Source organism: Eptatretus burgeri, chromosome 9, assembly GCF_056783735.1.
Source record: "Eptatretus burgeri isolate ZD-2024b chromosome 9, Ebu_testis_v1, whole genome shotgun sequence".
Taxonomy (NCBI): Eukaryota; Metazoa; Chordata; class Myxini; order Myxiniformes; family Myxinidae; genus Eptatretus; species Eptatretus burgeri.
Genome location: NC_140969.1, coordinates 82,290,267 through 82,306,060, shown reverse-complemented (window position 1 = coordinate 82,306,060; position 15,794 = coordinate 82,290,267). Strand labels below are relative to the sequence as shown.

At 43.8% G+C, this 15,794-nt stretch overlaps 1 protein-coding gene across 3 annotated transcripts in view; it reads left to right on the top strand.

The window, feature by feature from the left end:
• LOC147020457 (E3 ubiquitin-protein ligase pellino homolog 2-like) overlaps positions 1–15,794 on the top strand; it is a 69,310-nt gene that overhangs the window by 27,984 nt on the left and 25,532 nt on the right. Inside the window, exon 1 of one of the 3 annotated variants that reach the window (XM_085895782.1) lies at positions 13,155–13,313. The exons of 1 other annotated variant lie outside the window; for it this stretch is intronic. Coding sequence is in view for 1 of the 2 variants with exons in the window: in XM_085895784.1 (XP_085751910.1) it covers positions 13,302–13,313 (12 nt within the window). In the remaining variant the exon portion in view is untranslated. Of the gene's footprint in view, positions 1–13,154; positions 13,314–15,794 lie in introns of those variants that run through there. One more of the 3 variants, XM_085895784.1, reaches the window with a different exon arrangement.

The window sequence follows — 15,794 nt, the reverse complement described above, 5'->3', positions numbered from 1 at the left end:
TCCTCCCGCCCTTGGTTTACTGAAGCTTGTGGCGAGTAAGTTGTCCTGAAACAACTTGCCTTTGCCTCATGGAAAGCAAACCCAACTGAGGGCAATCTCAGTTCTTTCCACAAAGCTCGGAACAAGTGTGTATCTACCCTCAGGAGAGCCAGAAAACAACATCTTTCTCATCTCAAGTCTGAACTCTCAAACCTCTCTCCCTCCTCAAAATCCTGGTGGCGTTTAATCAAATCTGTTTCTGGTGTATGTTCCCCCTCCATCCCCTCCCTTACCTCAAATGGCCGCACTGCTGATTCCACACGTGATAAAGCTGAATGTCTAAACTCGGTGTTTGCAGCTAAATATTGTGTCCTAAACCCATCACTATCTCTACCCACTTTACCCAGTCGGACCCAACTGTCCCTGGACTCTGTATCCTTTTCTCCTGACAAGGTGGCGAGCTTGCTTTCAAACCTCGAGTCAGATTCTGCAACCGGTCCAGACGGCATCAGCCCACGTGTCCTCAAAGCCTGCTCTTCTGCTCTTGCTCACCCCCTCTCTGTTCTATTTACCCTCATTTGCCCAAGGTCATCTGCCATTTGCTTGGAAATCTGCTAACATCACTGCCCTGCATAAAAAAGGTGCAAAAACAGATCCCTGTAACTACAGACCAATCAGCCTTCTCCCAATCATCAGCAAGGTTATGGAATCCATCATCGCTTCAGACATGAAATCCTTCCTCTTCTCCAATGGCTTGATTTCCAATCATCAATTTGGTTTCAGACCAGGTCACTCTACCCTGGATATGCTGCTTCTGCTCTCCCATCAATGGATGGAGGTCCTCAATGCCAGACAGGAAATCCGAGCCGTATCCCTGGACATATCACGTGCTTTTGACACAGTCTGGCACCCTGCACTACTCATCAAACTCTCTTCCCATGGTATTCAAGGCCATCTCCACTCATGGCTCGCAGACTTCCTCTCCTGTCGCAGTCAACGTGTGGCCCTAAATGGAGTTCTTTCATCCCCTCTTCCTGTGCAGGCTGGAGTTCCTCAAGGTAGCGTTCTGGGCCCTGTTCTTTTTCTGGTTTTCATCAATGATCTCTCAGACTCTCTGGAAAATCCTCTATTTCTCTTTGCCGACGACTCCACCCTCTGCCGTACCATCTGTCATCCCTCAGACCAGCAAGCAGAGCAGCTTCTTCGCTCACTGCAGATCTGGATAAAATCACAAACTGGTCCAACACGTGGAATATGTCTTTCAATCCAGACAAATCTCACACTCTCACTATGTCTCTTCGAAAGGACCGTTTAGAAAACCCCCCCATCCACTTTCTCAACAATCCTCTGGAAGAAGTCTTTTCTTTCAAGCTTCTGGGTCTCACTATCTGCCATGACCTTTCCTGGGAAAGTCACATTTCCAACCTCGCCTCAAAAGCCAGTCGCCGACTGGGAATCCTCCGTCGTTAAAAGTCCTTCCTCGGCCCTCTTGAGCTCCTGACCACTTACAAAGCTTTTGTCCGTAGCCTGATGGAGTACTGCTCTCCCCTCTGGGCTGGTGCTCCTGCTTCCCACCTTTCTCGGCTTCACGCTGTCGAAACCAGGGCATTTAAGATCATCGGCATCTCCCGCAATGAAGCTGAGTCTTTGGGCCTCTCACTCAATCACCGCAGGTTGGTCGGTGGTCTTTCTGTCTTCTACCGACTCCTCTCCAGCCTTGCCCCCCCTGCTCTCTCTGCGATTTGTCCCCACCACATTTCCACAGGGCGCTCAAAGTCCGCCAACAACCCCCTTCTGGTAAAACTACCAAAATCACGAATCACTGCTCATCTTCACTCTTTCATTCCTCTTTTTTCCCACCTTTGGAATAAACTTCCTCACTCTATTCTTTCCCATTCTTCCCTCCACGCTTTCAAAACAGCTGTTCACCACCACCTCTTATCATCCCCCATCCAAATCCTCGATCTTTTCTACCCCCGATAATCCACCCAAGCCCACTTCCTTCAATTCCCCTGCTTTCCTTCCTGAAAGTCCCTGTAATGTCCATCTTCTCTTCGCCATGTTCCCCGTCCCATCCCCATCCCTCTCCCTTCCACTGTTCACCTAATGTGTCTGTTCCCCACTGTTTTGTCCCTTCCACTCCCGCCCCTCTTGTCTCATACCTCCTTGCTGTGAGTTGTGTGTTAGCCCTCATACGAGCCTCGACCAAGGTATACAAAAAAAAAAAAAATACAACAATGAAGTAAGCAACCATTTTATAACGTACAACACTAATGAAGATCACAATGCCTGGATTGACAATAAATATAAAAAAACAAGTTTATTTCATCCTGAAAGACAAGGTTCTCAAAATCTTTAACACAATAAACCGAACATAATTATACGAACAACCAAAAGGCCCTGCAAATAAATCTTTAAACGATGACAAACGTGAAATGCTCAAATCATTTTATACAAGACTAGCAGAGCCTTCCCGTCGTTTCACTGACCGACCAATTAGTCGTCCTGTTTGCCAAAGATTTTGGGTGAGAATGAGAAGGAAAGGAAGACAAATTTACCCGTGCATAGAGTACTTTAAGCACCCCCCCTTCCCCTTCACGTCCTGCTTCACTCCCCTCCCCCCACCCCTTTTCTCCCTGGTCGTCCTGATGTCCCTTCCCACTAGAAATGTCTCACACACGATGACAGGCTTTAGCAGGCCTCTCTGTTTGGGTAGGTGGATGGGGTGTGAGGTGGAGAAGAGGAAGAGGAGGAGAAATTTACCGATGTGAAAAGTGCTTTAACCTCAGCGTTACTCAGGTAAAAAAAGTAAATTGTAAAAACCTCTGCCACCACCACAAGGTGGCGCTACACGGTACACATTTACATTGAGAATTTATACTCACCTCCACCCTCCACACCTGCACATGAGGCCACGACCACATAGCCTGTGTTACCCCAGACACAGAGTTGTATTTGTACCCCGAGTTTGGAATTTGTAACTTATAAGATGTGGCCATGCATAGAACACATACAAACGAGAGAAAGAGAGAATACGAATGGCATATATATATATATATATATATATATATATATATATATATATATATATATATATATATATATATATATATATATATATATATATATATATATATATATATATATATATCTTCTTCCTCTTTCGGCTTGCTCCCGTTAGGGGTCGCCACAGCGGATCAACCGTCTCCATTTCGCTCTATCCTCCACATCTTCCATTGACACTCCAACCACCCGCATGTCCGCCCTCACGGTATCCATGAACCTCTTCTTTGGCCTTCCTCTTCTCCTGCCCGGCGGTTCCATCTTCAACATCCTTCTCCCGATATACTCTGCTTCCCTCCTGTGCACATGTCCAAACCATCTCAATCTCGCCTCTCTCACTTTGTCTCCAAACCGTCCTACATGCGCTGTCCCTCTAATATACTCATTTCTTATCCTGTCCATCCTCGTCACTCCCAACGAGAATCGCAGCATCTTTAACTCTGCCACCTCCAGCTCTGCTTCCTGTCTTTTTGTTAGCTCCACCACCTCCAAACCATACAACATAGCTGGTCTCACTACCGTCTTATATACTTTCCCCTTCACTCTTGCAGCTACCCTTCTGTCACAAATCACTTCTGCAACTCTTCTCCACCCACTCCATCCTGCCTGCACTCTCTTTTTCACTTCTCTCCCACACTCTCCTTTACTTTGGACAGTTGATCCCAAGTATTTAAACCCATCCACCTTCCCCACCTCAACTCCTTGCAACCGCACTATACCACCACCCTCCCTCTCATTTACGCACATGTTCTCCGTCTTACTCCGACTGACTATCATTCCCCTTCTCTCCAGTGCGTACCTCCACCACTCGAGGCTCACCTCAGCCTGCTCCCTACTCTCCCTACAGATCATGATGTCATCCGCGAACATCATAGTCCATGGGGACTCCAGTATGATCTCGTCCGTCAACCTGTCCATCACCATTGCAAACAGGAAAGGGCTCAGAGTCGATCCTTGGTGCAATCCCACTTTTATCTTAAACCGGTCCGTCATTCCTACCGCACACCTCACCGCTGTCACACTTTCCTCATACATATCCTGCACGATCCTCACATACTTCTCCACCACTCCCGACTTCCTCATACAATGCCACAACTCCTCTCTTGGCACCCTATCATAAGCTTTCTCTAAATCCACAAGCACACAATGCAACCCCTTCTGGCCTTCCCTATACTTCTCCATCAACATTCTCAAAGCAAACATCGCATCAGTGGTGCTCTTTCCTGGCATAAACCCATATTGCTGCTCACAGATCGTCACCTCTCCTCTCAACCTCGCCTCCACTACTCTTTCCCACAACTTCGTGGTGTGGCTTAACAACTTTATCCCTCTGTAATTTCCACAGCTCTGCACATCACCCTTATTCTTGAAAATCGGAACCAGCACACTTAATCTCCACTCCTCCGGCATCCTCTCACTTTCCAAGACTTTATTAAACAATCTGGTTAACAACCCCACTGCCATCTCTTCTAAGCACTTCCATGCCTCCACTGGTATACCATCTGGGCCAACCGCCTTTCCACTTTTCATCTTCTTCATAGCAGTCCTCACTTCATCCTTACTGATCCACCCCACTTCCAGATTCACTATCTCCACCTCTTCCAACCTTCTCTCTCTCTCATTTTCTTCATTCATCAGCTCCTCAAAGTACTCCATCCACCTTCTCAACACACTCTCCTCGCTCGTCAGCACATTCCCATTTGCGTCCTTTATCACCCGAACCTGCAGCACATCCTTCCCAGCTCGGTCCCTCTGTCTTGCCAATCGGTATAAATCCTTTTCCCCTTCATTTGTATCCAACTTCTCATACAGCTCATCATATGCCTTTTCCTTGGCCTTTGCCACCTCTCTTTTTGCCTTTCGCCGCCACTCGTTGTACTCCTGCCTACTTTCTTCATCTCTCTGACTATCCCACTTCTTTTTTGCCAACCCCTTCTTTCTTATACTTTCCTGTACTTCCTCATTCCACCACCAAGTCTCCTTATCTTCCTTCCTCTGTCCAGATGTCACACCAAGTACCTTCCTAGCTATCTCCCTCACAACTTCTACTGTCGTTGCCCAATCATCCCACCCATCTTTACCACCATCCAATGCCTGTCTCACCTCCTCCCTAAATTTCACGCAACAGTCTTCCTCCTTCAGCTTCCACCATCTGGTCCTTGGTTCAGCCCTCACTCTCTTCCTCAACCTCACCTCTAAAGTCATCCTACAGACCACCAATCGATGCTGTCGAGCTACACTCTCCCCTGCCACCACCTTTCAGTCACTAATCTCTTTCAGGTTGCATCTCCTGCTTAAGATGTAATCCACCTGTGTGCACTTTCCTCCACTCTTGTATGTCAGCCTGTGTTCCTCCTTCTTCTTGAAATACATATTTACCACTGTCATTTCCATTCTTTTTGCAAACTCTACCAACCATTTGCCCTTCCACATTTCTCTTGTTGAGACCGTACCTCCCCATCACCTCCTCATCCTCTTTATTCCCTTCCCCAACATGTCCATTGAAATCTGCTCCAATCACCACTCTTTCATCCTTGGATACACTCTCCACCACTTCATCTAACTCACTCCAGAAATCTTCTTTCTCCTCCATCTCACACCCCACTTGTGGGGCAGATGCCCTGATGACATTCATCATCACCCCTTCAATTTCCAACTTCACACTCATCACTCGGTCAGACACTCTCCTCACCTCCAATACCCTCTTGACATAATCTTCCTTCAGGATTACCCCGACACCATTTCTCCTCCCATCCACACCATGGTAGAACAGTTTGAAACCACCTCCAATGCTCCTAGCCTTACTCCCCATCCACTTGGTCTCTTGTACACACAGTATGTCCACCTTTCTTCTCTCCATCATATCAGCCAACTCTCGCCCTTTGCCAGTCATCGTCCCAACATTCAGAGTTCCAACTCTTACCTCCACACTTCTACCCCTCCCCCTCTCCCACTGCCTCCAGACTCGCCTCCCCCATCTCCTTCTCCTCCTTCGCCCAGCAGTAGCACAATTTCCACTGGTACCCTGCTGACCACCGGTAACGGTGGCGGTCGTTGGTAACCCGGGCCTCGACCGATCCGGGATGGAAATTCGTTTTGTTGTCCGCATAATGATTTGGCATAGGTTTTTACGCCGGATGCCCTTCCTGACGCAGCCCTGGTCGCCTCGTACGACACATAGGGATATGGTACACCTATTCTAACCGGGGCATATATATATATATATATATATATATATATATATATATATATATATATATATATATATATATGCCCTAAGATGTTTGTGATGTCATTACTGTCCCCCAACATTGTTTCAGTCGTGTTTGTGATGACTGACATGAAAAAAAGAACTTTACATCTTATTACCCACACCAGAGGAGGGTATTGCATTTGTGTCCGTTTGTTTGTTGCGAATTCAAAGATTCCAAAGTACTGTATATAGTGGTTGGTCTGGTCTGTTGTTACCTCCGCTATCAAAATTGGATGGAGGTTATGTTTTCACCAATGTCTGTCTGTCTGTTTATCTGACTGTGAGCAGGATTCCTCAAACAGTTATGGACGGATTCGGACAAAACTTGGTGATCAGGTTGGTTGTTTCACAAGGACAAATTGATCGGATTTTGGTGAAGATCCGGATCCGGATCTGAATTCAAGAATCTTATAACCAAAAAATATATATATATATATATATATATATATATATATATATATATATATATATATATATATATATATATATATATATATATATACACACATACATATACAGGGTGTCCCAAAAAAATGTACTCACTCTTTAAATGATAATAAATGTGTTGTTTATTGACTTAGATACAATATTAATGGATAAATGCATGTTTACAAATGTTCAAACTGACGACCATCACGTTCCAAACACAGCCGATAACGCGGACCAATGGATTCAACACCATTAAGAATCATTTCATTTGGAACTGCAAGACATTGTCTTTCAATTTCCTCTTTCAGCTCATCGACTGTTGCTGGTTTTGAGCCGACTGTTGCTGGTTTTGAGCCGTGAACCTTATCTTTGAGATATCCCCATAAAAAGAAGTCCATTGGAGTGAGGTCTGGGGAACGCGCAAGGAATTCAACACTACCTCTTCGCCCAATCCATCTGTTCGGAAAAGTTGCTTCGAGATAGGCCCTCACATCACGGTGGTAGTGGGGAGGTGCTCCATCTTGCTGAAAGTAAATCTCTTCATCACCAAATATCTCTTCAACACGTGGACCGACAGATTCCTGCAGCAAGTTTAAGTAAACATCCCCAGTGACAGTTTGGTCAAAAAAGAATGGCCTGAGGATGCCCAATGCTGATATCCTACACCACACAGGAACCCCTGGTAAGTTTAAATGGTGTTCCATTGTAACATGTGGATTTTCAGGAGCCCAGTAGGTGCAATTGTGTCGGTTAATTGAGCCATTTAACTTGAATCTGTGAATGAGAGAGAGAAGGTTTCTGTGAAAGAAATCCCGGGCTGAGTTAACATGAGGGGTTAACATGTCTACAAACCTCATCGCTCCAAACAATTTTGGATGGAAATGCTGCATCTTCTTCGCATTTGCCCAGGTACCACTCACAGAATTCAGCTCTCTGGTCAGGATCGTCTTCATTTAGAACGTGGATTAATTTTGGAATGTAACTTTTCCAATTAATTTGCTTTAAAATGCGATGGGCGCTTGATTTTGGGATTCCTGTCTCACGAGCCACTTGTCGTACAGATATCCGTGGGGATCGGTGGAGGGTTTCCAGCAATTGATTTTCCTTTGCGGGGGTGGTTGATGACCGTGGTCTTCCTGAACGCTTCTTATGGACGTCATGCACAGTCCCATCTGTTTCAAACTTATCTCGGATGCGAGTAATGGTGCGTCGCGTTGGTGGATCTTTGTGAAAATGTCTTCTAAATTGTGTTTGCACTTCCATGATGTCTTTGTGCTTCCAGTAGTAGCACTTTGATAAATTGTCTTTCTTCAAAACCTAGTCGTACTTCTGCCATTATTAGGGTCAATTTGATCTGAAAAGAAATGAAAAATCCAATGAGTTATGAGGAGCCAAAATGTGAGTACATTTTTTTGGGACACCCTGTATATATAAAGTTATGGACGTATTCTGACAAAGGACAAATTGATTTGATCTTGGTGAAGATCTGGATATGACAATTTTTGAAGTGATTCCATTGAGAGATGGGGCCATAAACAATATATAGTACAGTATTTCAAAATGTTGTGGACGAGTTATGACAAAAATAGGTGAATGAGTGGGTAGGTGGTGAGAACAAACCAATTCGATTGTGGTTAAGGTATGGATACAGATCCAGCCAATCGGTGGCTTACAAAACGTAAAGTGTTCAACCTGGTGGAGGTGTGTGCTCTAACAAGTGCTGTTCTCGTTCCCCCACGCACACAAAGTGAAAAGCGGGTTTAAGCAATTGATTAATTTCCGTCCGCCCATCTGTCTGTCTGTCTACAAACGTCAGTTTATGATCAAGGAACAACCAGTTTAATTTGAGTGTTATATTTTGAACAGGAATCTGTGCATGAATTGGAAAACAAACCTGTCATTTAACAGTACTTTGTTTCTGAATTTGTCCCAATCAAACATCCGCAGAGAGGAGTGAGATAATATTTTGACTGAAAATTATTGGTCTGTCCGTCTCTGTTTGTTTGTCACACCATTTTGGCCACAGTTTTCAAGCAATCGTTCTGAATTTTTTTGTGTGTATGTGTAGGTGACCGTCCAAGGACAGCAAGGCTTCATTTTGGTGAAGATTCTAATCCGTATCTGGATCTGAGAATTTTTTCAGTGATTCTTTACCATTGAGAGATAGGGCCAAAACAATAAAAAGCACAATATCTCAAAAGGTTATGGATGGATTCAAAAGAAAATTGGTGGAGAGATTGGGCGTGTGGCAAGGACGAATCGATTCAATTTTGGTGAAGATGTGAATCCGGATCCAGATACGAGAATTTTTTAAGTGATTCTTCACCGTTGAAAGATAGGGCCAAAAACGATATATCGCACGATATCTGAAAAAGTTGTGGATGGATTCGGATGACACTTGGTGGATGTGTTGGGCGTGTGACAAGGAAGAATATTCAATGTTGGTGAAGATCCGAATCCGGATCCGATAATTTTTTAATTTATTCTTCACCATTGAGAGTATGCCTGGTGTTGGCTTAGCAGTTTGCATGGTGGCTTGGGATCCGAGGGTCCTGAGTTCAAATCCTGCTTGGCTGTTGAATTAATACCAGGAGGCTGACTCAGCCTGTCATCCTTTTGTGGTTGGCAAAATGAGTACCAGCTTGCTGGGATGATTGAGCCATTTGAGTATCCTGTCTCAGAGTGGTGACCTGTCCAGGATTGTGCTCAATAGCCCAGGAGACTGCTTATGCTATGTTCCCACTGTTGTGCGATCCGTTACGAACGCCACGATTGGCCATTCGTAGCTGATCATGGAATTTCTCTGAAAGCTGTTCCCACTATCACGCTGCGCGGCACAATTGAAATCCTGGTCTCACAGAGCGTGGTGTTTGTCTTGTCTATAATCGATCCCGATCACCACGATTTAGATGCGATCTGTCGTGCTTTGTTACGATGCAATATGATATGATACGATGATCCAAATTGATAATTGATCGTGTTGATCATAGAAAAATTTTGAACCGTTCAAAACTTTTCTACGATTACCACGACTGACCTCAAGATCTGATAAGATCTGAAAGGATCACCACGATTAGTCCACGATTAAGACCACAATTTCAATCGTGCTGCGCATCGTGATAGTGGGAACCTAGCATTAGGCAGCATCGATGCTCTATACAGAGTATGGGCCTGATGGATGGATGGATGGATGGGTGGGTAGTGACTGCAAGCAGCCTTTACGACTCTTTACGACTGGTCTCTCATATCTGCTGCCCCTCATGTTAACTCAGCCTGGGATTTCTTTCACAGAAACCTTCTCTCTCATACACAGATTCATCCCATCTTGTCTTCGATTATCATACTCTTATTCCTGCCCATGGTACACTGAATCCTGTGGTGAGGCACTTGCTCTGAAGCAAATTTCCTGCTCTTCCTGGAAGGCAATGTTAGTGCATTCCAAAAGGTCTGCAGCAAGTGTGTGCCAGAAAACAACGTCTATCCAACGTCAAGAATGAACTTTCAAACTTGTCTCCCTCCTCTAAAACCTGGTGGTGCCTTGTGATGTCTGTCTCTGGTGTATGCTCCACTTCTATCCCTTCACTCTTTTCAAATGGCACCACAGCCGACTCTCTGCACCTCAATTCTGTGTTTGCTTCCAAATGTTGTGTCCCCAACCCCTCACTCTTGGTACCCATTCTTCCCTATTGTATCAAATTGCTCCTGGACTCTATGTCTTTTGCACCTGAGAAGGTTCTTTCAACCGTTGCCTCTGACTCTGCTGCTGGACCAGACGGCATTAACGCATGTGTCCTAAACACCTGCTCTGCTGCTCTTGCACATCCTCTTTGCCATTTTCACCATGTCATTTGTGCTAGGTCATCTTCCATCTGCTTGGAAATCTGCCAACATCACTGCATTACATTAAAAATGTGAAAAAAATTGATACCCTTAACTGCAGACATCATCACAGTTGATATGGAAACATGACATCAGCCTATTCCCTCTCTTCAGATCTTGAAAAAAAAATCACGAGCTGGTCAAACACTTGGAATATGTCTTTCAATCCTGACTCATCTCACACAATCTCTCCCCAAAAGGACTATGGCAACCCCTTCTATCTACTTTCTGAACATTCCTCTTGAGGATGTTCAGTCATTCAAACTCCTGGGTCTCACCATCAGCCATGATCGTTCTTGGGCAAACCACATTTTAACATTGACCTCCAAAGCCAGCCTCTGACTGGGCATCCTCCGTCGTACAAAGTCCTTCCTTGGCATACCTGAACTTCCATCCACCCACAATGCCTTCATATTCATATGTAGCTTGATGGAGTACTGCTCTCCCTTCTGGGGTGGCTCCCCTGCCTCACATCTTGCGCAGCTTGACACCATGGAAACCAAGGCCTTCAAGATTGCTGGAATCTCCCATGATGAAGCTGACTCTATGGGCCTATCAATTCACCATTGCAGACAGGTCAGTTGTTAGTGTTTCCCCCCCTCTCTCACCTGTTTATTTTGGCCTGTTGTGTCCTGATCCATTCAGTGTATTAGTGCTAGCTCTTCCACGAGTCTCGACTTTGTCGCCTATACAAAAAAGTGCATGCAGTTCATCACCAGGGGCGTGAGTTTGGGTTGCCTTGTTATTGTCAACAGCTGGCCGCTCTGCCTGAGTAGGGTGGTCTTCCACAAGCATGTCCTGAAGAAACAGAAGAGCTCAGCAGCATACAATTTCTGTTGCTTAGTGAAACGGTCAACAACATGTTCATATCTCGCAGAACTTGTTGGTCCCGAGGAGAGGTTCAACTTATCATGCCCAAGGTTCACACTCGGCACTTTGGCTGGAATGATCCCGTCATAAAGAGCAGCAAGTTTACCTGTATAATAACCAAAAATGTTACAAAATCTCACCATAATGTAATCAATGAATGTCATTTTCTGTCTGTCTGTCTCTGTGTAACATCAATCATGCCAAACCAAACTTGGCACATGAACCAAGTTCGACCTCATGGTGAACATGAGCTTCTTGGTTTCATCTGCGGTCACAGGGTTCGGGAGGGAAGGTCTCTATGTAATGTGTAACGTGTAGTGCCACCTGGTGGTAGGGCAGAGGATATTACAAGTCAGCTGTGGAGATAACTTGCTTTTTTGAACTGTACACGTCCCCAGAGAGTGGGAAGCTCCAAAGCCAACGTCCACTAATCAGGGGAGGCAGGGGAAGGATGGGATGAGGGAGGGAGTTGGAGGGACCCAGCGTTGCCAGGCAACGCCGGACACCACTGCTTGTCATCATTAAATATCAAATTATTCGATGTGTAACATGTCTACACCCTGTGCCATGGCAATTTTACCCAAAAACAAACAAATACATTTTATTACAAATAATATTGATAAATATATATTTTGCTTCTATCCAATGATGATATTCGTCAGTAAATAGTGGATTTCACTTTCACATAATTTACTCTCTGATCACAGTTCAATGCTTTCAGAGATGAGGTAGATACAGGTCAACCCATTCATGAACCATTGAAACAGGTCAACCCATTCATAAACCATTGAAACAGGTCAACCCATTCATAAACCATTGAAACAGGTCAACCCATTCATAAACCATTGAAACAGGTCAACCCATTCATGAACAGTGTGAACGAGATTGCATAAAAACGTGGGAAAATGAATGTACATCCCAGCCGTGTTATAATAACGGTTAAATGTTAAACATCCGACCATTTATCATTCACAAAATGCAGTGAACAGACATGAGTTCAGGGATCCTTCCAATGTTTGATAATCTGTCTCTGTCTCTTTGTTCTTCTGACTATTCTCCCGTCTGTTTTTCTTGCATCAGAATACGATGACCAATCCTCCCGATCGGCACGACGAACACAACAAAATACGGCGCAAAAATGTGGACCATTATGACAAATGTTAAAACAATGCTTCAGTCCACGTGTACTTTCCTTCTTTGTTTGTACTCCAAGATGGCGGATCGCACATCCGGTGACGTCACACGCACACCCTCCATCTAACTGGAGGTTCGTTACGAAGGAATGCGATCCGCCGATAAAAAGGTCACCGAAGGATCGATCACGTGCAGCACGCGAGACGTTGGTGGTGATCTCTGTAACATAACATGAAAATTGCAGATAAAAGGTCTATATAATTAACGGGAGGCCTTTGTAGTTTGCTGTTTGTACACACGTTGGTACAACGGACAACACCACAGTGTACTTCAGGGAAGTAAATTAACATAAACTAACAGTGCACCCACGACCAAACTCGATGACTCCTCCCACTCCCCTTTCAGCCAATCAGCCTTGTTGACTCCTCCCACTTCTATTTTAGCCAACCAACCTTCTTGACTCCAACTGCCATTCGTCCAATCAACCGCGTTGACTCCTCCCACTTCCCTTTCGCCAACCAACCTTGGTGATCCCTCCTTTCCTTTCGCCAACCAACCTTGGTGATCCCTCCTCCTTCCCATTCGTCCAACCAACCGTGACTCCTCCCACGTCAGTCTCTTTGCCGTTGCGTGCCACGACGCCATCACGTTCGAGGGTGATGTTGGTACATTGTGACGGCCCCAACGTGTTTGTATGGCGTATTCGGTACGTATAATGAGCGTTCGGTACGTAACGACCTCGCGTTCGTGGTGGATGCTTCGTGGTAACTCGTCGCACGACGATTCGGCTGGACTCACTCAGCCTGGTTAAGATTACTTGGGTCACAAGTTTTGTGGACAATTGATGGTCCTTCTCCTTCACGATTGTTTGTTAATGATGTGTATAAGAGGTAGAAGTATCAAGTGTTATAATCGTGCAAACAAAGCCAAAGGCAGTATAACCAGCGACTAGAGTAGATAACCAGCGACTAGAGTAGATAACCAGCGACTAGAGTAGATAACCAGCGACTCTAGTGGAGTGTTGTGTGGGCTGATTACTGGTTATTGATCACACGTTTGAGTTGATCGCCATGATTGGCCGTTTCCATCGAACACTTTGTTCTCGGTTCATGCTCACGATGTTCGGGTTAATTATGACGCATGGTTTAATTGTCCAAGAGGTATTGTTCGTCATGGTTTAATTGTCCAAGAGGTATTGTTCGTCATGGTTTAATTGTCCGAGAGGTATTGTTCGTCATGGTTTAATCATTGTCCGAGAGGTATTGTTCGTTATGGTTCGTCATGGTTTAATTGTCCGAGAGGTATTGTTCGTCATGGTTTAATTGTCCGAGAGGTATTGTTCGTCATGGTTTAATTGTCCGAGAGGTATTGTTCGTCATGGTGTTAAGCACCTTCGTACACATGGAGTACTTTTAACTTGTTCGAAAACACGAACGGAATGAAACTTCGAAACACCGGACGTTTTGAAACCGACAAAGACAAACTCGTCACGTCTCCGCCACAAGGGTCAATAACCGTGGATTGGCAGAAGGGTCGATACCGGCGACATCACCGCAGTCCGAATTTGAATGCTCGGGTTTGGCGGTTGGGCTTGTCCGGACTTGTCCGGGTGTTTCTGGGAACGAGCCGTTGTCTAAGCACGCTCGCCTGGGTTGGTCGTCCGGGTGATGGTTTTGGAATTAAGAGGAAGGTTTTGTAATATGTATTTATGTTCCGCGTGTACTGATCACAAACCTGCTATGGTGCATCCGCTCGCAAAGGTCTTTTCAAAACGAGTGTACCGAGTACCATTTCACACTTCCTTGAGGACAAAAACCATCTTGAGCACAACTAATCAACTTCTGTAACATACCATATATAAACCAGTAGTATAGTAAATCTATAGCACGACTTCTCCAATTCTATAACAACCATATATAAATCTATAGCACGACTTGTCCAATTCTATAACATACCATATATAAACCAGTATTATAGTAAATCGATAGCACAGCTTGTCCAATTCTGTAACATACCATATATAAACCAGTATTATAATAAATCTACAGCACGACTTGTCCAATTCTATAACATACCATATATAAACCAGTATTATAGTAAATCTATAGCACAACTTGTCCAATTCTATAACATACCATATATAAACCAGTATTATAGTAAATTTATAGCACGACTTGTCCAATTCTGTAACATACCATATATAAACCAGTATTATAATAAATCTATGGCACAACTTGTCCAATTCTGTAACATACCATATATAAACCAGTATTATAATAAATCTATGGCACAACTTGTCCAATTCTGTAACATACCATATATAAACCAGTATTATAGTAAATCTATAGCACGACTTGTCCAATTCTGTAACGTACCATAAATAAACCGGTACTATAGCATGACTTGTCCAATTCTATAACATACCATATATAAACCAGTATGATTGTAAATCTATAGCATGACTTTTCCAATTCTATAACATACCATATATAAACCAGCATTATAGTAAATCTATAGCACGACTTGTCCAATTCTGTAACATACCATATATAAACCAGTATTATAGTAAATCTATAGCACGACTTGTCCAATTCTGTAACATACTATAGTAAATCTATAGCACGACTTGTCCAATTCTATAACATACCATATATAAACCAGTATGATTGTAAATCTATAGCATGACTTTTCCAATTCTATAACATACCATATATAAACCAGCATTATAGTAAATCTATAGCACGACTTGTCCAATTCTATAACATACCATATATAAACCAGTTCTATCGTAAATCTATAGCACGACTTGTCCAATTCTATAACATACCATATATAAACCAGTACGATTGTAAATCTATAGCATGACTTGTCCAATTCTATAACATACCATATATAAACCAGTTCTATCGTAAATCTATAGCACGACTTGTCCAATTCTATAACATACCATATATAAACCAGTACGATTGTAAATCTATAGCATGACTTGTCCAATTCTATAACATACCATATATAAACCAGCATTATAGTAAATCTATAGCACGACTTGTCCAATTCTATAACATACCATATATAAACCAGTTCTATCGTAAATCTATAGCACGACTTGTCCAATTCTATAACATACCATATATAAACCAGTACGATTGTAAATCTATAGCATGACTTGTCCAATTCTATAACATAC